Here is a 24805-nt window from a genome sequence, read left to right on the forward strand (position 1 = left end):
GGCTGGTGTTTTCAGCTTCTGCAGGTCAGTGCCTTCATTTCTCGGTCGTGTCTCCATATTGCAACCATGGGACTTGTTTATAGGCCACGATGCTGAAAGAGTTTGCAATAGAGTTACAAGAGAACAGCTGGAGTCGGGCAAGGGGGTAGCTCTTCATGCCTACCAGTGGTGGGGATGTCTCTGGCCACTCTATCACGGGAGAGCGAGAATCTGTCTCCATTATGACATCAGAATGCTGACACTGGAGGGGACTTCTCTCACTCTGGGTTCCTATCAGACCTGTGATAATGAACTTCTCCCCGTTCCCCATCACCTCATGAGCCCTTTGCATCTATATTTTCTTGGAATCTCATCTCCCTCCTGCTCGATGACAAATTCCATGCAGAGCTCATGATGAGGACTGAACTTCACTAATCCAAAACAAATTAGCTGCCTCTTCTGCTTTCCATAACTCCTTTATCTCTCCCATAAATCTAGTTTTAAAATATCAATAATAAATGGAGACATAGCAATTAGGATCTCTGGGTTGAAGTCCTGGATCGGTGTCCTGAACCTCTGGGGCCCTTGCTTTTCCAGGATCCTCAGGTTCTAAGCTCAAACACGGCTCTCTTGATGGATGCACAACACCTGGCACTGCTGAGTGGGGTGTGAGCTTAACTCCAAGCCTTCCAAGGGAAGCTTGAGAGAAACTCTGAACACTGACTTCCCACCTGCTATGAACCCTAAGGCCCTACCGAGGGAGGCATTTACTGTACTTCCAGCAAAACTCCCCGTATTACAAGGCTGGTAAGTGGAAAGGCTAGACTTAGAGGCTGCCGGCATGGGGGCCACATAAACGATGCCTTGCAGTCCTGACTTTGCAGCTGAGGCTGACTGTGGACACCACAGAACAGCTGCATGTCAATGGCCAGCTCCAACTTCAGGGTCAGCCAACAGGCAATTCTGGGTGTGAGTGGTCAGTAGTGCTGACTAGTAGGTGCCACAGCCTCTGGCCCAGCATTCATTCATTCATTCATTCATTCATTCATTCATTCATTCATTCACTCAACAAATCCTTCTTGAGCACTTCTTATATGCCAGGCTCTTGCTGGACACAGTGGATACATGGTACGCCACAGAGCTGTCCTCAGGGGGGCTGTGGTCTAAGGGCAAGTGTATTAAACAGATAATCATTAAGTGGTCTTCAACTATCATGCTATGAAGGAAAAACAGAGGAAGCCTTGGGAACATATAGTAGAAGAATCTAATTCAGACTGAAAAGAGGAAAATCCTCTGTGAAAAATGACAAGTTCGAGTCTCTGCTTCCTGATCTGCAAATGGAAACAATAGCAATTACCTCAAAGGATTGTTTAGGAAGGTTAAATTAGTTAAGAGATATGAAATGATGTGTTTTGTTACAATTTTTCAAAAGAGATGGGTGTGATTGAATGTGGGTTTGTAGATTGGAGAAGATGAGGTCATTCTCTTCTTACAGCTTCTGTCTTCTCTATGCAGTGAGGCATGTGCTGAGTGCATGTGTATTGGAGGCTAGCAGGACAGGCTGACTGCACAGGTATTTCCCCAGCACCTCTGAATTGCATATAAAGAAGAGCAAGTAGGAGAAGGCAGGTTCTCATTATAGCATGAAATCAGTTCACTTTGGTACTGGGAAAGGGCAGGACCACAGCCCCTCGGGATTGCAAATAGGCTGTTGGCAGTTCTGGCCCAGGGACCTCTCCTGGCATCAAAGAGGATTTATACTGTGATGGTCCAGCCTTCTTCACTCCGGTCCTCTTCGGCTCTAACATGCCTTCCTGTTTATTTTCCTCAATACTACGGATTGAATCTACCACTAAACTACATTTCTAACCCTTTTTTATTTTGAGACAGTGTCTCGCTAAGTTGCCTGGGCTGGCCTCAAACTTTCGATCCTCCTGCCTCAGCCTGCTGAATGGCTGGGATTGCACTTATGCACCACCTTGCTGGCCTCTTCCTGGGTTTTCTGTCAATGGAATGTCTTTCTGTGGTCCTTTCCTGTTGCTTTCACTCAATGATGATACAGCCTGGCCTCTTTCCCTGTAAGAATTTTTCAGGATCTCATTTCTTTATGACTTCATGGGCAGGAAAGGTAATGGAAACACTCTCTTATGCTGGAAAGTTTCCATCTTGTACATTCAAATTACCTGGAGAGCTTTTAAAAATTCCTGTACCCACAGCTCTAGGCAGAACTTTGCTCTCTTTTTAAGGGTCTCTTTAGGGGACTCTGGCACCTTGGTAAAGTTCACACCTACAATTCCAGGTATATCTTTAAGGTCTCTCTACCTCCATCAAAGTCATCTAGAGGCAGCTGGCTACAGAATAGCTGATTTTTTAAAAAAAATTTCCATTTCTAATTTTAATCTATGATCTGATCAACCGTGACAGTTGTCTAGAAAACAAGCTTATCTCAAAACAAGTATCCCACAGTAAATGCTGTTGAAAGTTGCTTTATACTATCTTAGAATTTTTTTTTAAAAATTAAAGTTTTCCTTTCTCTCATCTCTCCAATGAAATAATATGAAATTCAACTTTTCATGTATGTCATAGACCATTATGGTTACACACAAAAATAAATAAATAAAAGTAAAAAATCCCTGTACCAGGACTGTGCCCCAGGTCATCTGAGGAATGTTCTCTGTGGGGGGTGGTGGGGGGTGAAAGCAGTAATTCAGAGAAACTTCCCAGTTGCTCCAATGTACAGAGAACTGGCTTTGTTTGCTTGTGTCTCTGCAAAAGTGAGCAGTTAAAGTGCCTCATCTCTAGGAGCACAGGATTAGTTCCTTTCCAGGTTCTCTCCTGCTTCTGCGACATAAGATCACGACAACCCTGTGTGGCTAATTAAGAGCCTGTGCCTGAGTATGACTGAGCCCGAGTGCACTGGAATGAAGTATCAAGGACAGCACCTCTTAAGGGTGGTACTTGGGTCTCTTCAAGAAGGCAAGGTGTCTTATTTAGCACACCCAAAGCAGATCAAACTGCAGAAAGCAAGTAATGAATTTTCTCATGACTTCCATTTGTCAGCTTGTCTGTATGCACACATTAACTAGCAAAATTAGTTTGTTGTTGTTTTTTTGGTGTTTGCCAGTGGAATAGAACTGACGACTCTTCCAGGGGACAGAACTGCTTATGTGTTACTCGGCTGCCTAAGGGGCTGAGGCTCCCAAGAAATTTTTGTTGCCTGCTAGCTCATCAGTCCAACCCACTCAGCCAGGACTCCTATGAAAAGGCCCCAGGGCTGGACAGTCCAAGGACAGATCTGGTTCAGTCCCCTTCCAATAAATGAGACCGGGTCATGGCCCTCTGCCTGGCCAGATTCTCTCAGTGATTTTATCTTCACATCTTATTTTTCCTCAATTAAGAAATAAACTAAAGAGGCTTAATAATTGATGTCTTCTACCCCAGAAGGCTCAGATTTCTGTGCAGCCAGGGACCTGCATTATGACGGGGTGTGAAAATTTCAAAAAGGGGTTTATCACTGTCCCCTTGCAACCTGCCCTCGGTTGTTTTCTACTCTGCAGCCTTCAATCCCATCGTTATTGATATATAGTACTCTCATGGGTTACTGGGCATGTACCTTTAACATGCAAACCCATATCAAATCCCTTGTACTTTATTGTGGCTGTATTTCTCCTGTGGCTATATCTGTCCTCTGGAGATATATATATATATATATATATATATATATATATATATATATATATATATATATATATACATACACATATAGAATCTATATGCATATGTATTTTTTTCTGCTCTGGCCAGGTAGCACGATACATGAGAACCCCTCACTTGGGAGCAAGGGGGAAAAGGGCCAAAACTATGCTGTCCAAATAGGAGCCATTAGCCACATGCGGCTCCTGAAAACTAGAAATGCAACCAGCCCAAACTGAGATGTACTAGAAGTATAAAAAAAGTAAAATATCTCTGGTTAATTCTGTAAGTTTTTTCCATGTTGAGATATTTTGAATACCAACTGTGCTGTTAGTATGATTAATTTCAGTCACTTTTAAACCCCCCTCCCCTTTTTTTTTTTGGAACTAGGAATTGACTTCTACCCCTGAGCTACACCCTTAGCCTTTTTTAAACTTTTATTTTGAGACAGAACTTTCACTAAATTGCTGAGGCTGGTCTTGAACTTGCCATCCTCCTGCATCAGCCTCTAGGGACAGTGGGATTGCCATAGCACCCATCTCATTTTATCTTGTAAAAATGTGGCTTCGTAGCCAGACGTGGTGGCACAAGCCTATAATCCCAGTGGCTCAGGAGGCTAAGGCAGGAGAATCTTGAGTTCAAAGCCACCCTCAGCAAAAGCAAAGCTCTAAGCAATTCAATGAGACCCTGTCTCTAAATAAAATACAAAATAGGTCTGGGAATGTGGTTTGGTGGTTGAGTGCCCCTGAGTTCAATTCCCAGTATCCCCCCCACCCACCCCGCCCAAATGTGGCTTCCTAGCAAATTTAAAGCATGCGCATGACTTGTCTGTGTGACTCACACTCTTACTCCTACTGGATGGGGCTGGCTGAAGGCAGAGCTGTCTTTCCGTTCTGTGGACCATGCTGGTTAGTGCTTTGTCTGAGACCAGTATTCCTCTGCTTTACTTCTCAGCCCTCCTCCTACCTGTTACCTCCCTGAGAGTTGCTTGCTGTCATTTCACAAATGACACTGTTCCCCCAGAGGAGGCAAGAGCACTGCCTAAGGCCACAGGGGAGCTCGATCAGTCCCAGAGCAGATCTTCACGCACTGAGCACAGAACCCTTGCAGAGCCCAGAGAAGAGGGTATCTGGAAGGAGGCGGGATGGCTCTCACCTAAAGGGAACCTAACAAAAAAGGTCCCAATGGTTCAAGGGAGTTTGTAATGCCAGCTTCTAATTATAAGGAAGTAGGCGAAACTCCTATAAATAAATTGTCGTTACAAAACCACCAGGAAGTGAGCCAGCGGTTGGGGCTCTCTGTTCGTTATTTGTGATTCTGGAATTCCCAGATGGCCAGATTACCAGTTTGAGGGAACCGAAGGATGTTTTCTTTATGAGCGAGTCTGCTCAGAAGTGGCTGCACTGATACTGAAAATAAATCATCCTGAGATGGTTGGGGTCGAGATGGTCCAACAGTCCTCAGCACCAGGGCCCAGCCCACAGAGCCACACCAATCCACTCTTACCCAATCGGGACAATGGCCAGGAAGGAGAGGAAGGAGGAGAGAACAAAGCAGGTGCCCAGGAACTTGTCCATGGTAAGCTGATAGAGGTTGTTATACACGGTGGATGTCACCACCCCGGTCAGAGCCAGGGACAGCTGCAGTATGACGAACACCTTTCCTGTGGAGGGACAGAGGTTACCAAGAAATGTGCTGTTGTTCCCTCTAGCTGCATCTCTGGGGAGCTCTCGGGGACCCCTTTGCTCTCCCAAAGACTCCTTTTCAGTCTCCAGGGCCCACCTCATCAGGAATCCCACCTCCCTCTAGCCGAATTTTCCCGAAACCTATTGACGACAGGGTCTTTCTGCGTAGCTTTTCAGTGACTGACTTTCTGAGACTTTCCCACCCTCCTGTCTTCACTCCTGTCCTGGATGGAAACCACTATGTTCCTAAGGTACTTGAGGATGCTTCTGGAACTTTCTCCAATGTCTTCTGCAAGCCGGTGCTTCCAGCTAAACAGCTCTGAAACAGCCCTAGCAGAAGATTCTGGAGCGGTTTCTTTCACTTACCGTAAGAGGAGCCTTTGATGAGTTTGGACATGGCTGAACGGATGGTCGTGATGGGGATGAGGGCGAACAGCATGACGGCACGGGCTGGAAGAGATCACACACAGCACTCCTCACTGTGGCCCAGCACTGGCCAAGGAAGAGATCAGAATAAGGCAAAAACAGCGCATCCAGTCCCTCAGCCCACAGTTCCTACAGGGCTTGACCAGAAAGAAGCATCTTTTTTTTTTTTTTTTTTTTGCCAGAAAACTAGTGTCCTGCATGGACCAGACACTCACTCTCAGCTCTAAGTGAACTGTTGATGCTGAGTACCAATATGCAAGTTGACACGGAGGCTGAGGGTGAAGGGGGGTATTTTTTTAAGGTTTTTTTTTTTTTTTTTACATCTTTATTGGCTTGAACTCAGGGATCCTCCACCACTGAGCTACATCCCCAGCCCTTTTTATTTATTTATTTAGTTTATTTTGAGACAGAGTCTTGTTAATTTATTTAGGGCCTTGTACAATTGCTGGGCTAGCCTCAAACTTGGGATCCTCCTGCCTCAGCCTCCAGAGTTGCTGGGATTACAGGGATGTCCCCCACTCCCCAGGCTGAAGGGATCTTTATTGGCAGAGTTAAATGGTTTCTAGGGAGGGAGCTGATGCTGTCAAAGTGACCCAAGGCTCTTCTCCTGGTCTCCAGGGGACAGAAGTGAGAAGTTCCTGACCTTATTATTTCTGAATAACTCTGGAAGGCTGTTTCAGGAGCTCTGGCAAACTGCTTCCAGAAATGTTTCCCCTAATATAACTGCCACGCACCCCTCGAGCCCTGCTGTTAGCCAGAAGCTGTGTGTGTATGTGTGTAAGTGTGTGTGTGTGGGGGGGGTAGAAGGAAGGGAGGGAGAAGTGTGTGGGAAGAGGAATGTTCTGTCCTTTGCACATGGCTTTTTTAACTAGGAACTGGCCAGAGGTCATCTTGTCATTTTGTTAGGTGTTTTTCTGAGGCGTGTGATCTGGACCAAGGGACACTCCTCTGATAGTTTAGAGTCATTCTTCCCAATATGTTAGCCACATGGGCTATTTAAATTAATTAAAATATACTTTAAAATTCTGCTCTAGCCACATTTCAGGTGCTCAGTAGCCACCTGTTGCTAGTGGCTACTGTATGGGACAGTCGAGATACAGGTCATCGTCATCAATGTAGAGAGCATCCCTTGGAGCACTAGTCGAGGGCTCTTTGCTTGTGATTGTCTGATTTCTGTACTCAGATGGAAGCTTCATTTTGTTTCTTTGAGGGAATTTATTTTATTGGTTGTAGAAGGCACTTATTAAGAATTTCTATGCAGCTGGGATTGGTGGCGCACGCCTGTAATCTGGAGGCTGAGACAGGAGGATCGCGAATTCAAAGCCAGTCTCAGCAATGTTGAGGCACTAAGCAACTCAGTGAGACCCTGTAACTAAATGACATACAAAACAGGGCTGGGAATGTGGCTCAGTGATTGAGTGCTCCTGGATTCAATTCCTGGTTAACTCTAGCACCCCGCAAACAAAAAGTAAAAAATAATTTTTCATGTATTGTTTAAAAGCCTTTGCTTGGTTGCCAGTGATTTAAAATAAGGGATCATTTGAGTTAGGTCTTTTAAACTTGGGGAGAAGAGCCCTTTAAAGTTGGGGAGAAGAGCCAGACATAGTGGCACACGCCTGTAATCCCAGTGGCTTGGGAGGCTGATGCAGGAGGATCTCGAGTTCAAAGCCAGCCTCAGCAAAAGTGAGATGCTAAGTAAGTCAGTGAGACCCTGTCTCTAAATAAAAAAAAAAAAAAATACAAAATAGGGCTGGGGATGTGGCTCAGTGGTTGAGTGCCCCTAAATTCAATCCCTGGTACCCACCCCCCAAAAAAAATTATGGAGAAGAACCTCAATCCCATTTCCATTCAAGTCCATCCTGAGCCTTCCCAGCCTTCCCTCTGACCTCAGGTACCCCTGACCACACTTCCTTGACCTTATAGACCTACGGGTACCATTCTGGCATTGTTTCAGCCAGCAACACAGACAATACAATACAGATAAACACAGGTGACTATAATCCTGTCTCCTTGTGCGTTTTGGATAGCAGGTTCCATCACTGGTGCTGAGCTGGGACAAGGTCCTAGACCCCAGTGACCCTTGTGTCTGCTCCAGTACTCATAGGGCCAGCAACCCAAGAAGGCCAGACTCACCAACATAGAACATGTATGTCTCTTTCACAAAGGCCAAGAGGAGGGCTCCTGACCCGAAGGAGACCATCCCAATCATGATCATGGTGGTGTCCTGGAAGCAGCAGGAGAAGACCAGGACGCCCAGAAAGCTGGTGATGAAGATGATGTACCCAGAAGCCATACCATAGCCCACCTGCACTTGGTTCCAACTGAGAGGCTCCCTCAGCACAAAAAGAGGCATCATGTCCACGGTGCCCACCACAGCCAAGTCATAGATGATGGCACCCACAAAGAGCAGGACAATGATGGTTCTTTTGGGTCTGCCTTTTCCAGGAGGTGGAGTGTGCACCACTACATTTTGCTTTTCTGGCCGATCAGGATCCAGGGTGCGGTAGGTGCCCACTATGCCAGACTCCGTATCCACTGCAGGGAGCTTCTTGTTGGCCTTGGCTATGGGTTCAGGGACCTTGAGCACCAAGAGGCTATAGAAAAGAGCAAAAGTGGCACAGCCTACGCTACAGGCTGTCAGCACCAGGCCCTGCCTAGAGTGCCCAATTATCTGCTTGAAGAGATGACCCGAGGCCATGCTCCCGCAGAACCCCGCCAAGCCCAAGACCAAGTCGATAACAATGAGGCGCAGGGAGCGGCGGCCTTCAGAGGAGCCCAGAGATCCCAGCGCCATGACCCCGGACCAGAAAGCGGAGAAGCCGCCGCCCAGCCCGTTGAGCGCTGCACCCGCGTACAACACGGCCACCGGCCAGTCCAGCAGCACCTTGAGCAGCAGTGTGAGGCGGGAGAGCAGGAAGCCCAGCAGCGACACGCAGATGGAGATCTTGCGGTGGTAGCGGTCGCTGAGCCAGCCCAGCCCATAGGCGGACAGCAGGGGCGTCAGGCCCACGACGAGGTTGTAGATGATGTAGAAATTGGAGATGGCCTTCTGCTGTTGGTCCTCTGGATCCCCCTGAGGCGACGGGCTGGTGCTGTGGTTGGAGGAGCCCCCGGCTGCGAAGGACGCTTTCACCACCAGGAGTAATCCCGCGTCGTAGAAGGAGCTGGCCACCTGGGACGAGGCTACCACGGGCTCGATCCAGGTCCTCACCTGGAAGTGAGGCGGGTGGCACCTCCAAGGGCAGGCGACCTCGGGACCCATGGGACCTCTTCTGATGGAGAACACCGGGGTTTGCTGGCTGCAGCGACCGGGAGATGCTGCCAGATTCTGCAACTCGGAAGGGTCCGGGCTCCGACCCAGAGTGCGGGTGTGCGCCGCGCGTGCTGCTGCGCACGGGAGCCAGGCGAGCGGAGTGAGGGCGCGGAGCGCGCGTGAGAGCAGCTGCTTCAACAGCCAAGTGACCTCCCCTGCCGCGGCCACTCCTCCCCACGACAGAAGGAGCCGCGCCCCGCCTCCGCCTCCGCCCCCGCGGGCCCAGCAGGCTGGCGACACACCAGAGCAGGAAAGCCAAGCTCTTCGGAGAGCACAGCGAGACCGGCTCCAGCGCGCCCGCCCGCTGGCCGCCGCGTCACGCTGCTCCTGCGAGCGCGGCCGCCTGACCAGGGCCGAATTTCCCCCCAGCCAAGCGTGCCGGGACCTCCCGCGGGCCCCTAGGGGTTGTCACTTCAGGGGCTGAAACTCACCTGAGAGGGCGCCCTGGGACCTGCCCAGGGAGCGTTTCCAAATTCTACTGTCCCAGGAAGACAGGTTTGGGCGAGGGCGGAAAGCCTAGGCTGCCTGGGATAAACACCCGGGTATGAAGCTTTACTTGTAGAGTTTAAAAGCAGAAGGACCCATGTGGGGAGCTAGTAGCACAGACTTTGGGAAAAGTAAGCCCAGGAGTTCCGAGGCCCAGGGTCCTTCCAGGGCCAAGGACTTTGGGGGAAGAGTGCTGCTCTGTGCTCCTGCGGTGGTGGCCCCCACTCAGCAGGTGCCTCAGCTTGGGGCTCCTGCCTCAAACTCCCAGCCCTAGTTGTCCTCCTCCAGATGATAAAATTGTACTCTGTAGGAGCTGGAGCCTCCTGGAGAGGGCAGGGTCATCTTGCCTAGAGTGGATTCCCCAGGGACCCCTTGTGCTTCTTAGTTCCTGGTCTCATGGGCTCACCCCCCTGGGCTGGTGGGAGACCTCTCCCCTAGGTGGCCTTTCATCCCCCTTTAAGTACACACTTCTTCAAAAAGGACCATAAGGGACAGGGTCAGAACACGTTAAGGAGCAAGAGACTCTCCGCCAGGGATGGAGAGTCAAAAACACATTGCTTCTCTCCCAACGCCCATGGCAGCATGGGCCAACGGGAACCCAATGTCAGAAAGACAAGTTCGAGTCCGCAGGAAGAGTCTGAAACATCAAATGGAACATGTCCTCACGTAGGAAGTAGGAATTAGATGACAAATTATTTTTTAAATAGATCTGTGCCCCTTAGGTAGTTTTTATGGGGGCTATAATGTCCCTCCTTACCCCTGCCTGCCACTGCCAGCCCCCTCATGTCCAGATTCAGATAGCTCTGCCTTCTGCAAGGGTAGAGAGGCAGCTAGTCTCAGTCTAAAAGATGTGCCCTGTGGACCTGCTCAGCAGCTCCCCCGACTCCCCGCCTGGTTTCACCAGCCATGTCTGGCTCTCCCACTCCATTCCTATCCTGTTTCCAGAGGCTGCAACACACAGCCCAACCAGCCTGCTCCAGTGAGCAGCGGAGGCTGCAGGGGATGGGTGGGTTGTGGGGAAAGGTAGATGTTGCAATCAGATACAGCCGTGAGAACGACCTGAACTAGAAGGACCACTCTGGCCACCTGATCAAGGAGTCTGTCTATTCTTGGGGCTCCAGACAGTAGGAGGCAAACTGGATCCCCTCTGGGAGGTGTGTGGTGCCTCAGTTCTTCCCACCCTCTTGTGAAATTTGAAGGGCCTTTGACTCACTTCAGATCCAGGACAGGTCTAGTGGAATCAGGATCATGAGGTGCTAGCCAGCTCTGAGACCTTTCAGGCTTGAGACCTGAGTCCTCTGGCTTGATAATGAGCTAGAGTCAGGACAGCTGGTGTCCCTCTGGTTGTGGCTACTCTGGATTGGATTATATTCTTGTCATGTTACCGTACCCTTCTTCATCTCTGAATGCAGGCCCCAACTGAGCTAGCCCCTGGTCATCCTCCATGGACTAGACTTTCAGCAAGTTGAAGGGCATCACATTAAGACAGTTTAGAATCTAGTCCCCAGCCCAAAAATGGATTCATTAAAATGCAAAGGTTTAAACTCTTCTTGTTTTTATATTGACAAAGGCACACTATTCCAGGAGAAAAGGGACTAAGAAGAAAACTGGCAGTTAACATTTACTGAGCCCTCACTATGTAGTAAGCACTATACATGAATGAAATTGTCACCGGAATTATATGTGACACTGAAACCGGAGAGGTTAAGTCATTTGCACAAGAACACACAGCTAGTGAATCAGAAAGCCTATCTCTGTGGGGGGAAAATATAGGTCACAGAGAAGATGTCCTCTCAACCAACATGGATAGGAATGTTGGAGATGCAGAAACAACATAGTCATGACGTCATTATTATTGATCAACATTGTATTGCATCAATGAAGAACAAGAGGAGTGGTTGGGAAGTTTATTTATTGGACTTATAATAACATTCAATACATTTGTTTTCTTTTGATGGCCCACAAACCTCATTTTAGAAAGAAAAAGTCATTGTGATTGATTGATTGATTGATTGATTGATTGTCTCAGGGACTGAACCAAGGACCTCTCATGTACTTAACAGGTGCTTCACCACGAAGTGACACCTCCAGCTGTGGAAAACATTTTCAATGTTAGAAGACGAAATCATCAGGCCCAGCTTTAGCTGAGAGGGAAGCTCTGAGCCTGAGTCAGGGATGGGAAGCCCACACCCTGGGGTGGGGCTAGGAGGACAGAGGAGGGACAAAGGAGGGGGAGAGGAACAGAAGTGTGAGGAGGAAGTGAGACTAGGGGCCCTGGTGGAAGGGGCCAGCATGGGAACCCCTGGTGTCAGGATGGTCAGAAGGACTTCAGTAGAATAGGAGTGTCCAGGGATGACTGTATATATTTGTTTATTTATTTTGGGGGTACCGGGGATTGTACTTGGGGGCACTCAACCACTGAGCCACATCCTCAGTCCTATTTTGTATTTTTTAAATTTAGAGACAGGGTCTCACTGAGTTGCTTAGTGCCTCGCCATTGCTGAGGCTGGCTTTGAACTTGAAATCCTCCTGCCTTAGCCTCCTGAGCCATTGGGACTGCAGGCATGCACCACTGCACCTGGCCAGGGATGACTTTAAACAGCTTGCTGTTCCATGTGCAGAGGAGCCCCTTCTGCTACCTCCTACCCCTCTGCTCAGCTCTTTAGAAATCATCTACTTAGGAGTGGACAGTGTGAGTGAGTTTTCTATTTGATAGAAACCGGTGAGTGGTATCAGGGTTGACATAACTGAGATCACTCCGGGAAGCAGGGGAAGGGGTGGCCACAAGAACACAGATCTAACAAGGATTTCTGAAATCTGGGGTGGGCTTTGGATGTTTACAGGCTCTGAGACTGGGGAGCCGAGCCATCTGAGGGGCAGAGAGATACTCGCAGCTGCTGTGCAGGTTATGTGGATGAGGAAAGTACTCTCTTCCAGAATGTTAGATGCTGGGGTAAGACTTTCTTAAAGAAAAAAAAAATCAAGAACAAAGAAAATAAGATACCCTCTGAAACATATATATATATATATATATAATGGAACAAAGAAAGATGTACAAGAAGAGACAGCTCTTGTTAGTGACCATCCACGCTCTTTCCTTCAAGTGTTTCTCAAGGGTCCATTGCCACATGCAGGGCACCCCAAGTCCCCTTTTCTAGTCACTAGCAATCTTCTAATTGTGATTTTACTTCCCAAGTGTGGTTGCAGACAGGAAGAAAATGTTTTAGTTACTGGGATACTGCCAAATTATTTCTCTTAGTCAATTAGTAAATTAGCATTCTGTTTATTTATCTAAGCTTCTTTCTAGCTATTTCCAAATTCAGTGGTTCATTTGTTCATTCCCGTATCATCCACCCACCCACCCATCCATCCACCCTTCCACCCACCTGCCCACCCATCCATCCACTCATCCATCCATTTACAAGCATTTATTGAGTCTCAGGCCCACTAGTAAGTACCAAGTAGGCAAAATCTTTTGCCCTTAAGAATCTTTTCCTCTGAAGAGTTATTAAAAGGCACTTGTGCTAACACTACCAGATCCGTTTAAGGCACAGGGACACTGAAGCCATGCCACAACTGGCTTTGGGGTATTCCTCTCCACTCCAGACTTTCCTACCAACTTGCATGACCTCTTGGACAACCTGCTCCACACTGTCAAAGAAGAAAGACATGGGTCGTTTCTGCTGCCCAGGGCACATCCGCTCCCCTAATTCCTACCTCCTGCTTCCTCTGATGAGCCTTCCTCTAATCTCCTCAGTCATGTTTTCCATAGAGTCTCAACTTTCCCCACAAGTGTATCACAAGTGGACATGAGACTCAGATCTGCCCCATCACAGCATCGTGTACCAGTGTTTGCAGAGTTAGCCCAGAGATGGGAGTGTGACCTGAATTTGGACTAATAAGATTGTGGCCCAGACTTTGGCTTAAATAGTTAGGCAAGAGACACTTTCTTTTCTGCTGGTTTTGGACCAAGGAGGAGGAATGTCTGATATTTTGCTACCACTAGAAAAAAGCTTGCTTGAGATTGGAGCCAATACAGAGGAGAAAAGCAGAAGTAGGAAGTGCGGAATCCACGTCCTGAGCTCATGGATTCAGCTATGCCCAAGCTAAAGTACTCCTTGACTTCTTTTGTAAAGTTTTTTTTTTTTTTTTTTTTTTTTGTAAGTGGTGCTAAGGATCCAACCTAGTGCTTCACACATGCTAGGCAAGTGCTCTGCCACTAGCCCCAGCCCCAGCCCTCTCCTTAACTTTTTAATAACAAAAGCCATTGTGTTTGATTTTTTGTCATTTGCAAGTGCAACAAGATATCTGATGGAGTCAAACCTGTGGTCTCTCTTCTCTAGTGACCTCTGCTCTTCTTCAGCTACAAACTCCCTTAGATCATCAGCTGTATCTGTGCGAACTCCAGAGCCATTAACTCAAACCTCCCACTCTCTAACGACAGCCTCCTTTCCTTCTTTGTTCCTTATTCAGCTGTTCTCACTTCAATGATTCTTTGATCTTGTCAGGACCCAGTGATCCCTAGAATAATATGTGATTTTCTACACCATTAACTTTTTCTTTTCTTCTGTTCTTTTACCATCTGACTTCATGGTGCATTGCATTACTAACACCCTTGACAGAGATCAGGCTCCCTGGCTCTGTCTTTTTAGTGTGTGCTGACATTGAGGAACCCAATTTTGTGGGGCATTCAGGTACTTTAGGACTGTCAGGGGACATCCCAATAGGGAAGATTGACACCTCTATCAAAGTACAAACTCCAATCTCAAACATGTCCTTAAAACTACCCAGCCATCCTGCTGAGCTCCCCCAGACAACTTGTCTTCTTTCCTTCTTCAAAACCCTTACCTTCGACCTTTGCCATTCCTTTCAATCTTTCAAACTCTTCTACCCTCGTTTTCCCCTGCCTGACACTCATTCTTGAGTATTTCTCAAATCATTTTATTCTGGAGGAAAATTTGAAGTAATTTTCAGGTTTCAAGTAACTCCTATGTAAAAATTATTCGATGTAATATAATTTGATGTGATGCAATGCAGCTTGTGCTACATTAACATGGTGATTAAATTATAGATATCACCGGGCACCTTGGAGCACACCTGTAATCCAAGTGGTTTGGAAGGCTAAGGCGGAAGGATTGCAAGTTCAAAGCCAGCCTCAGCAATGGAGTGGGGCTCTAAGCAATTCAGCAAAACCTTGTTGCTAAATAAAATATTTTAAAAAGGCCTGGTGAAGTAGCTCAGTGGTTAAATGCCCTGGAGTTCAATACCTGGTGCCAAAAAAAAAAAAATGTAGATATAATAACATTGTCAATACTCTTTGAGTAGAGAGTGGTATTTGTCTTTGGACCTGTTTATCCTGCCTTAACTCAGCCTGTCATTTTGGTGTGGTTCCCCCTACCTACAATGGAAATAACTCTAAGCGATAAATAGGAATGGGGGAGAGAAAATTTCAGTTTTCTTTTCATTTTTGATTTTCTACTTAAACAATATCAATATGGGCTTAACTTCTTATCAAAATTTCCACTCTATAAGATATTAATGAGGTATGGTATGTGTAAGGATGGTTTTTCCTATTTTATCTATGGGGTGTGGGTCCACATATTATAGTTTTAAAAAATTCTCAAAAGAACTGTTGAAGTTAACAGTCATGTCGTCATTCAAAACTTCTAAAATTTCCATCTGCAAAAGAGGCTAGATTCTAGCCTCTTGCTTTGAAGGAAGCACTATATTGTGAATACCAAATCTTCTTTTTCTTTCTTTAGGAATATTATTATTATCCAAGTGTAGTGGCACACACCTGTAATCCCAGTGGTTCAGGAGGCTGAGGCAGGAGGATCTTGGGTTCAAAGCTAGCCTCAGCAAAAGCAAGGTGCTAAGCAACTCATTGAGACCCTGTCTCTAAATAAAATACAAAATAGGGGTGGAGATGTGGCTCAGTGATTGAGTGCCCCTGAGTTCAGTCCCTGGACCCCCCAATATTATTATTAATATTATTATTTTTATTTTTACTTCTCAAAGAGTCAACCATGGACGTGGCCCTATCAGTACAAATTCCAACACAGTTCCCTAAGACAGATCCTTTGTTTCCAAACATGCAGACAAGATATTGAATACATCTTGGTCTTTTTTTTTTTTTTAAGGACATCTCTTTAAAGTACAATTTTTCTTTATCATCAGCTATGTATCCAATTGTTGTTATTATTGGTATTTTTTTGCAGTGTTGGGGATGGAACCCAGGGCCTTGTTCATGCCTGGCAAGTGCCCTACCACTGAACCACAGCCCCCGCTCCTCATGCCTCACTAATGTGGTGTGAATTTGATTGGTGAAGCCTGCTGATTCTTCAGCTCAGATAGAGAAGCTCTTATCTTTCAGTTGATTACACAAGATCCCTTTAGCACTGTGTTGTCATCAAGACATCAACCATCACATTGTTTTAGGAGTGAAACCTCTTGAGATTCCCCCTCTTCTACCTTGTTCTAGCATTTGGCCCTCGCTGTGAATTTGCATGCTAATATTAGGTTCTCCTCACTGTGGCTTTTCATTTCCTCTTGTTATGTTCACATTAATTCAGAATGACAATCCCAGTATCTTCTAAGTTTTGACCTTGAATCGAAAATCCTTTGAAAACTCTGGGAGACTTGCAGAGAGGAGAGGAACCTGCCGGGCAGAGGGCTGGGAGAGTGGGCGGAGCTAAAAGGCTTGGTGCTGCAGGCGTGGATGCTCTAAGGGCCAAAGTCCCCACCTTAGGAAACTTTAGAGACTTGAAGTTCCCTGATTTAGGGAGTGAGGCTCTGAGCCACATTCCTTACTCAACACTGGAGATAAGAAAAGAAAAAGAAAAAGAAAAAGAAAATCTCCACAATGTTAAAAAGAAAAAGAAAAAAAAAAGAAGAAACAAATGTTCTGAACTTGAAGCTTTGTCTTCAACATTGTGCTGTGTCTTAGGCGGAGCACAGGGGATTTTTCAGGGCAGTGCAGCTGCTCTGTCTGATACTATGATGGTGGACATGTGTCATTATACATTTGCCCAACCCCCCATATGCACACCAAGAGTGAACTCTAATATAAACTATGGACTGGGGTGATTAAGTTTCAGTGGAGGGTCATCAGTTGTAACAAAGGTATCACTCTGGTGGGGGATGTTGATATGGGAGGCCATGCATGGTGGGAACAGGGGTCTATGGCAAACCTCTGTACTTCCTCTCAATTTTGCTGTGAGCATACAAATACTCTAAAAAAATGTCTTTAAAACAAATAGGGAAGTGTTGGTGCACACCTGTAATCCCAGCTACTTGGGAGGCTGAGGCAGGAAGAGGGAAAAATTCCAAAAAAAAAAAAAAAAAAAACCCAACAAAACAAAAACCAGCCAGCAAACACACACAACTTCGCTGTGTAATTCAGGAAGCAAAGGAGGCAAGACATTTCAAAAGGCAGCCTTCCTGCAATTTAATGACTGAAGTAGGTTTACCCCTTGACCTGACAATATTCTCTTATCTGTACTTTCATTTTCTGTCCGATTTTACTTTGTGAAACTGAAAACAAAACAAAAAAACAAAACAAAACAGATCTGGGAGGGATGCGGCTGTCACAGGCCTGGAAACAACTCTGCAATGAGCTTGATAAAATTGGCACACCCTCACTGTCGGATTTCACCGAGCCAACAGGCCAGCGAGTCCCCAGCCCTGTGGAGAAGGCTGAAATGAAAAGCACAGCACAGGCATTCCCCACGTGGGGGTACTGCCCACGCGGAGAACTGCAGGACCCAGGAGAAGATCAAACGCGTCTGTGTCCCCTTCTGGAAACCAAGCTAACGTTTTGGAGTTGGGCCGAGTCACGCCTCTGGGGCCGATGTTTGCTCCCCAACACTTGCCTTCCCCCAGGGGAGAATGGTGGAAGCATCTTCCAGAAGTCATTGAAAGTTGTGGTTCTCTAATGGCATCTTTCCTGTTTGCCTTTGATTCAATGAGTTGTTCTTATTTATTCTTCCTTAGAATGTCCCCTCTGCATTCAACAATATTTTGAGAAGGAGAAGTCATGCACATCTCTGCCCATCTTCTTGAGATAAAAGCCACCTTCTATCTTCTGTGTGTCCAGGTTCATAATATAGATGATTTGGGGCTCATTTGACACAATCCATACTTGTGATTGTAATATCCACCTTCTGTGCCCCCACATTAAAGGAAAAACAAACTAATATGGTCCCTTGCACTGATACTTAGTGCTTATAAAATTGTATCCTTTGAACTCATCACTTAAAAAACTGTGATATGAAATACATTCTGTTGGTTATGGGATAAGAATTCTTGCCACGATCATCTACAGATTGTTAGGCGGCAAGACAAAAGCATAGAAAATGGAAGACATCTTTCATGCTAAATTGTTTTCTAGCATGAAATTTAGTATTGCCATTTCCAAGGTGAAAATATAGATACGTGTCGCATTCCTCGTGATAAAACACTCAGGGTCACTCGAGGGGAACTGGGCTGCACGAAATAACCACACAAGAGACAGAGATGACTTTTTCTTTGGGGGTCCTGTGATGACCTCTCTGACCCTAAGGGTCCTCAGAAAGAGAGAGCATGAGCCATGCTGACCCCTTTTATTGAGGAGAAGCCATTCAAATGAGGCAGGGGGTCAGGTTTCAAGGGGCTGAGTCTAGTTCATGATGTCCACTGTCAGCAGGTTGACTGACACCTAGGAAGGCCACACCAGAGAAGGGGACACACAAAGGGCGTTTCCATGGAATATTCTGTCCCCAACAGGGCAAGGGGTGATATCACAAAGGAACAGGTGAGCATAGCTCGATCCCTGGGGCTGCAGGAAGGCATGCATAGGCACGAAGACACATTTTGCTACATTTTTACGACTTTCAAGATCAGGGCCACTGTCTACGGCCACTGTGATATGGCCAGATCACGGGAAGAGACTGATAGAGCCTCACCAATCAGGAAAGGAAAATGCTGGTCACATAGTGCAACGGCCTCCCACAGATATGCCCCGAAGAAAAAAATTAGAACCCAATCCAACAATAAGTTACAACCACTGTAAACAATCTGGAGTTTTGTCTTTAAATTTGATCTCCTCTCCCCACGTAATAAGTCCTGGGCATTCTCCATGTCATCAAAAAACTAGTTGGCATTCCTGACTGCAAATCTGAGAAAAAGTAGAGTCTTCTGTAGCTCATAGAGCTGACATTTTAAACTCTAAACTCTGATTTATTTTTTTAAGTATTTTGGTTTTTATTTGGTAACATTCTGACAACCAATGAAGTTATAAAAAACATATTTGTCATCATGGTAGTCTTGTGCTGGGGTAACAAATCCTAAACCCCAGTAACTTAAAATAACTGAGATTTATTACTCTCAGGCTACCTCAAATATACCATCAAGAAAGAAAAATCAGCCCACAGAAAGAAATAAAATATTTTCAAATAATATGTCTGGTTAGGGAGTTTATGTAGAGCCCTTACAATTTCTCCAGAGAACACATACAAATGGCCAATGAATATGTGAAAAGGTATTCAACATCACTAGCCATCAGAGAGGCCCAAAACACAAACCATTTCACACCCTATAGTTTAAAAAAAAAAAACAAAAACAAAAAACAAAACTATAATAAATTTTCCCTTGTACTCTGGTGGAATGTAAACTGGTACAGCAGGAATATCTTGACAATTCCTCAAGAGGTTAAGTAGTTTCAATATGACCCCAAAATTCCAGTCTTAGGCATATACCCTCCATAATTAAAAATGTATGTCTGTACAAAGACTTGAATGTGAATGTTGATAGCAACCTTATTCAAAATAGCCCCAAAGTGGGAACAACCCAAATGTCCACCGGTTGATGAATGGATAAGCAAAATGTGGTATATTCGTGTAAGGGAATATTATTCTACCATGAAAAAGGAATGTTCTACTGGTACATGTTACGACCTGGGTGAAGCTTGAAAATGACCTAAGTGAAAAAAGTGAGACGGAAAAGGCTCCATATTCTACAGTTCCACTTACCCAAAATTCTTCAAATTGGCAAGTCCATAGAGATGGAAAGTAGATTGGTGGTTTCCAGTGGAAATGGGGAGGGACATTAGAAGTATCTGCTAATGGGTTCTGGGGTTTCTGTTTGGGGTAATGAATATGTTATGAAGTTAGTGTCTGCAGAACTTGGTGACTATACTAAAATCCACTAAATTTTACACTTTAAAATGTTGAATTTTGTGGTATGTGAATTTCATCTCAATAAATTTTAAAAATTGATTCATAAAGAAGATTCTTCAATTTCATTTTTTATTAAGGTTTTATTAAAATTTTTAATTGAAAAAATGATCTGCATTTATGGTATACAACATGATGTTTTGATGTATATAAATCCTGTGGAGTGATTTATCAAGGTAATTCATATAATGCATTATCTCACATATTTATCATTTTTTAACGTAGAGAGAATACTTAAAATCTACTCTTAACCATTTTCCAGTATAAAATATGTTGCTATTAACTATAGTCACCATGATCTACAATATTTATTTATTTATGTTTGGTATCAGGGATTGAACCCAGGGGCATGTAACCATGGAGCCACATCTACATCCCTTTTAAATATTTTATTTAGAAACAGGGTCTCCCTGAGTTGCTTTCAGACCTCACTAAGTTGCTGAGGCTGACTTTGAACTCACCATCCTCCTGCTTCAGCCTCCTGAGCCACAGCACCTGGCTTACAATAAATCTTTTATTAGAGTTTTTAGTGGTGTCTCAAATGATTTACGTAATATAATTTTATAATTCTCTTTGTATTCTCTAAGGGACAGAATGATAACCAAACATTTAAGCCATGGAGAAATTTAATATATGCTTTTCATATATGATGAAATCCTGTAAATTTCATTTAAAATGTGATCAAAGCATCATTTAATTTTTTTGCCGGTGATTTAAAACTGTTCTGGAGATAGTTTCTGAATAATTGTAACTCATGATTCAGTTTATAATCATGTGCACATTTGTGTAATTGATAAATGAATCATGATCTTTCTCACTGGAAAGTGCCGGAAGGTGGGCCCGTCTGATTTAGTCTCCACGGGCTCCCCGGCACCAGGTGTCTGTGGCAGGTTTTCATTCAATGAAGATTTGGGAAGAAGGGAATAAATGTGTTCCAGAGCCTGAATCGCAAAGCTTTTTCTAAAGCCATTGGACTTCCTGGTCAATGATGAAGGATACTAACACAGAAGGAAGGTCAATGGTCACACTGACAGAATTACAAAGTGGGCTGGTGGTTGCCAGGTGCTGGGAGGAGGAGGAGGTTGGAGCTGCTCATCAGAGGGCGTCAAGTCCATAAAGCTCTAGATGGAGAAGCTCCAGAGCTGCTGCAGGCCACTGTCCCTGTGGCCCACAGCCTGAGCCACACAGGAAAAAATGCGCAGAGGTAAGATCTGACGCCAAGGGTTCATACCCCAGGAGGGGGAGGAGGAAGCAGAGTTAAAACAGAGAGAAATTAAAAATGCATGGATATTCTGAACTCCATCCTTTCTCTGTTTTGAAATTTTGCCTTTTTAATTTGTTGGGCATTTCTGGACAGCTCCAGATGACCAGCTGCTATTGGGGGTTTATAACATACTGTTCTTTCAGTGTCTTAAAGTATTCTTCATCTGGGCTTTAGAATAGCATTCCATCTAACAGGGCTTTTCTGGTTCTCTTCTCTACTTGGGGGCTTCACTTCCCTGTAATCATGCTTAGTTTCCTTTCTAAGTCTGAAGACCCTCCCTTGCCCCGGATGACAGTAGCGTAGGGCCTGGGAGTGCAGGCTCTGAAGTGGGCTAGTACTTGGGTCCTGGCTCTGGTGCTTATTGGCTGTGCCATCCTAAGGTCTAGCACCCCTGATCTTTCTCATCTGCAAAATGGGAAAAGCATTTAGACCCATGTTAAATTCGCTGCGGGACTAAATGAGTTACAGCATGCTGTATGTTTAAAATAACTGCAGTAAAAGTTGGTTTCTATCATCATTGGCCTGCTGGAGCCAGATGTTTGTTTACCGTGTTCCTGGTGTGACAGGTTGCAGGCTTCACTCTTCCTGTTTTGTTTTCATTCTGTAATCATTGACTTTGCAACATCAATTTTATCTTTGGTGTTCATCTTAATCTCTAGCAGCTTTGGCATGTTGAACTTAGTCTTTTTTAAAAATAATTTTAAAAAATATATTTTTTAGTTTTAGTTGACACAATACCTTTTATTTATTTATTTATTTTTATGTGGTGCTGAGGATCGAACCTAGGGCCTCGAAAGTGCTAGGTCAGCCTTCTACCGCTGAGCAACAACTCCAGCCCCTGTTGAGCTTAGTCTTTATTGGCCCCCTGAGACTGTCTTGAGAGGGGCACTGAAGGGAACTAATATCCAGGCCATTTGAGAACCTTGCTTTAAAGACTCATGCTTTTTAAACAGGAGGAAAGTTCTAGGTGGGGTGGAGCAGAAAAGTTGGTGGCCCGATGCATTGCTAAAGCTACTTAAAGGGCTGCCATATTGATGTAGAGTTGACCCTTCTCTGCGGTCCCAGAAGAGAGAGCTGGAGACACAGATGTAAGTTTGGGTTTGGTAGGAGGAAGGAACTTCAAACCCACCTTAGTGCAAGCCATCAACTTCTCTCTCCTTCTGCACTACAATAACTTCTGTCTGGTTTCCCACATCTGGAAGGCCCCCTCCAGAACATTAGCCATCCTAAGATGGAGCCCAGGGGATTCAAGCACAAATACAATCTGTCATTGCCCTGCTTAGATCCCTTCAGTGACTTCCAGCTACTCTTGGAATAAAGATCAAAGTTCTTATTTTGACCTAGAAGGCCTCCCCGTCTGACCCTCCCGTGTCCCCAGCCTCCTCTCACTGGTCCTCCACCGCACTTACAATGACCCAGCTTCTCTCCATCCTTCACTTCCTCAAACTCCCTTAGGGCCTTGGAACATATTTTATCTCTGCTCATCACACTCCACTTCCATCGTACCTGGAGCGCCTCTGCTCCCTTCAGATGTTAACTTGGCCGTTCTGTCCTTGGAGGACCTTCCTTGAGCTTCTTGTCTTGGTTAGTAGGGGTTCTGGTAGCAGCTTGTACCTCTCATTTCTACTTTTATAATTTAATGTTTTTTGTATGAGTGTTAGTTTAATGGGGAAATGTCCATCCATGGGTACTGAGATAATGTCTTTTTCTTCTTACTCTCACCTCAGACCTCAGCATGGAGCCCAGGAGCTGACACACGATGGGTGTTCAATGAACTTTTGAAGGAATGCATAACAGAATACCTTACATTTTTTTAAAAAAAATTTTAGTTGTAGTTGGACAGAATACCTTTATTTATTTAGTTTTATGTGGTCCTGAGGATTGAACCCAAGGCTTCGCACATGCCAATCGAGTGCTCTACCGCTGAGCCACAACCCCAGCTCCAGAATACCTTATAAAATAAGTGGAAATCCTATTTCTTTCACTGCAGATGTTTCAAACTAAAACTATGTAAACTCAAAGCTTTTGTTTTAGAACCTGAGTCTGTAATTCCAAGAACCTGTAATAAAGGTCTCCTTGGCTAAGAAAGTGGTAGTGAGTTCAAAGAACGACCATGTCAACCTTTGAACCATCGACATGTCATGGAGTTGGAAAAAACCTGAGGGCCACCTAGTGAGCAGAGGAAAGGATTTTTTTTTTTTGCTACTCATTGCTCATTTATTCTATTATGCACTAATAAAACCGTTCTCATAAACTACAGTGTCAGTGTGCCCTGTGGTGCTGGGCAAGATGGCATCTCTGGCCTTCAGGGAAGTCACAAGCTTTTGGTGGACACAGGTGAACAAAAGCTCACAGGTATTTGCGATGAAGGTGGCTGGAGGTGTGTTTTCAAGAGGAACATTGCTTAGTGTGGTTGTTGGGAAGGATTTTAGGCTCAGGGAAAAGAGCCAACAGGAGGGAACTGATAGAAGAATTAGGACAGAGCAGGATCTGTGTCAATAATGGATCAAGATCCTCCATGAAGAAGGGGGATGGTGGGCTGTTCTCCCTTTGAGCTGAAGAAGTCTGCAGGGCAGAAGGTAAGACAGACCAGAAGTAGATGAGATGCGACACAGGAGGAGAACATTCTGGAAGTGAGCATTTTCTTGATGTTTTGGGACAGTTCTGAGCTTTTAAACTACCCAAAGATAAATACTTTCTCCCGCCCCTGTCCCCTGTGGACAGTGGGAACGGGATTGCCCTGGGTGGAATGGGCTGGCTGAGAGACAAGAGCTAAGGGAAATAAAATGCCAAAAATGTCCCCACAGAACACAAAAAGTCTCAAAGACGGATTGAGCTTCTAGACAAAAATGGAGCCAGCGCCTGCTTTATGTATATTGGGAAACATCAGAGATTCTATAGAATGTTCTTCTCCAAAGAGGTTAAAGATGGGCTTAGGCCCATCTCCGGAGATACTATGAGGAACCTTCCTGGCAGAGCAGAGGGAAAGGTATGGGCACTGGGCAGTCTATCGCTGTGGGAGAACCAGGGAAAGTTCCCAAGCCAGGCCCGCCTGTCCCTGGCTACCATGCCCACGGGAGATCCTCACGTATTTCATGGATGGCTTCCCGCACTTTTCTACTGAACATGTCTTGGGAAAATATCTTGCAAGGCAAGTTTTCTCAAACTTCCTGCTTCACCACAAAATGAGATCTGCTCTAGTTGATATCTGGAATAAGTCTTTTTTTCCCCTTCCCTTTTACATTTATTTATTTATTTAGATTCTGGGGATGGCACCCAAGCCCTCAGGCATAGGAGGCAAGTTGTGTATCTCCAAGCTACTTCCCCAGTCCTGAAGTTAGAGATTCTCGACTCTCTTTCTCTGATACATAGCAAGCCAGCCAAGCCCAGGCATAGAATACTTTTTTGGGTTTTGGGTTCAAAGGAAAAATAATTTCTCCTTTTCTCCTGTAGTGGATAGTTGAATCCTCCACTCTAAGGTTCCTCCTTTTCCAAAACCCCATCTCCTAGCATCCTGTTTTGATCTTTGGTTCTCGGCCCTTCTTAGCTCAGTTTTTTCTTCACAGGTAGAGGATGGGGCTCCGTCTCTTACTCTCTCAGGACCTCATCTATTATGTGCTGAGAGAAGGGGCCAGAAACTTGATCCCCCCGGTTCGGGAGTTTGTTATCAGTTGTCTCTTCCATGTCTACCATGAAGTCTTGCCTCAGAAGAGGAGGGGTAATCATTTCTGGGAGACTCAGGGACAAC

The 24805-nt window shown here is 45.3% G+C and overlaps 1 protein-coding gene across 1 annotated transcript; it reads right to left on the minus strand.

Moving 5' to 3' along the window:
• Positions 1 to 28: 28 nt before the first annotated feature.
• On the minus strand, positions 29 to 9045 carry Slc46a2 (solute carrier family 46 member 2). Its single transcript, XM_026391167.2, has 4 exons — positions 7917 to 9045; positions 5724 to 5807; positions 5179 to 5335; positions 29 to 92 (listed from the first exon to the last, which is right to left on the minus strand). The coding sequence occupies exons 1-4, from the start codon at positions 9043 to 9045 to the stop codon at positions 35 to 37; spliced, it is 1428 nt and encodes a 475-aa protein (XP_026246952.2). The 3' UTR covers positions 29 to 34.
• Positions 9046 to 24805: the final 15760 nt, after the last annotated feature.

This window comes from Urocitellus parryii, chromosome 4 (genome assembly GCF_045843805.1).
Source record: "Urocitellus parryii isolate mUroPar1 chromosome 4, mUroPar1.hap1, whole genome shotgun sequence".
In the NCBI taxonomy this organism is placed as follows: Eukaryota; Metazoa; Chordata; class Mammalia; order Rodentia; family Sciuridae; genus Urocitellus; species Urocitellus parryii.

Excerpts from the sequence above, each read along its gene's own strand:
- Slc46a2 (XM_026391167.2), bottom strand. The coding sequence starts at position 9,045 with ATGGGTCCCGAGGTCGCCTGCCCTTGGAGGTGCCACCCGCCTCACTTC. Across the intron at positions 5,336-5,723 it reads CATCAAAGGCTCCTCTTACG|GAAAGGTGTTCGTCATACTG; the intron begins GTAAGTGAAAGA and ends GTCCCTCCACAG. Across the intron at positions 93-5,178 it reads CTGGCCATTGTCCCGATTGG|CATCGTGGCCTATAAACAAG; the intron begins GTAAGAGTGGAT and ends AAACTCTTTCAG.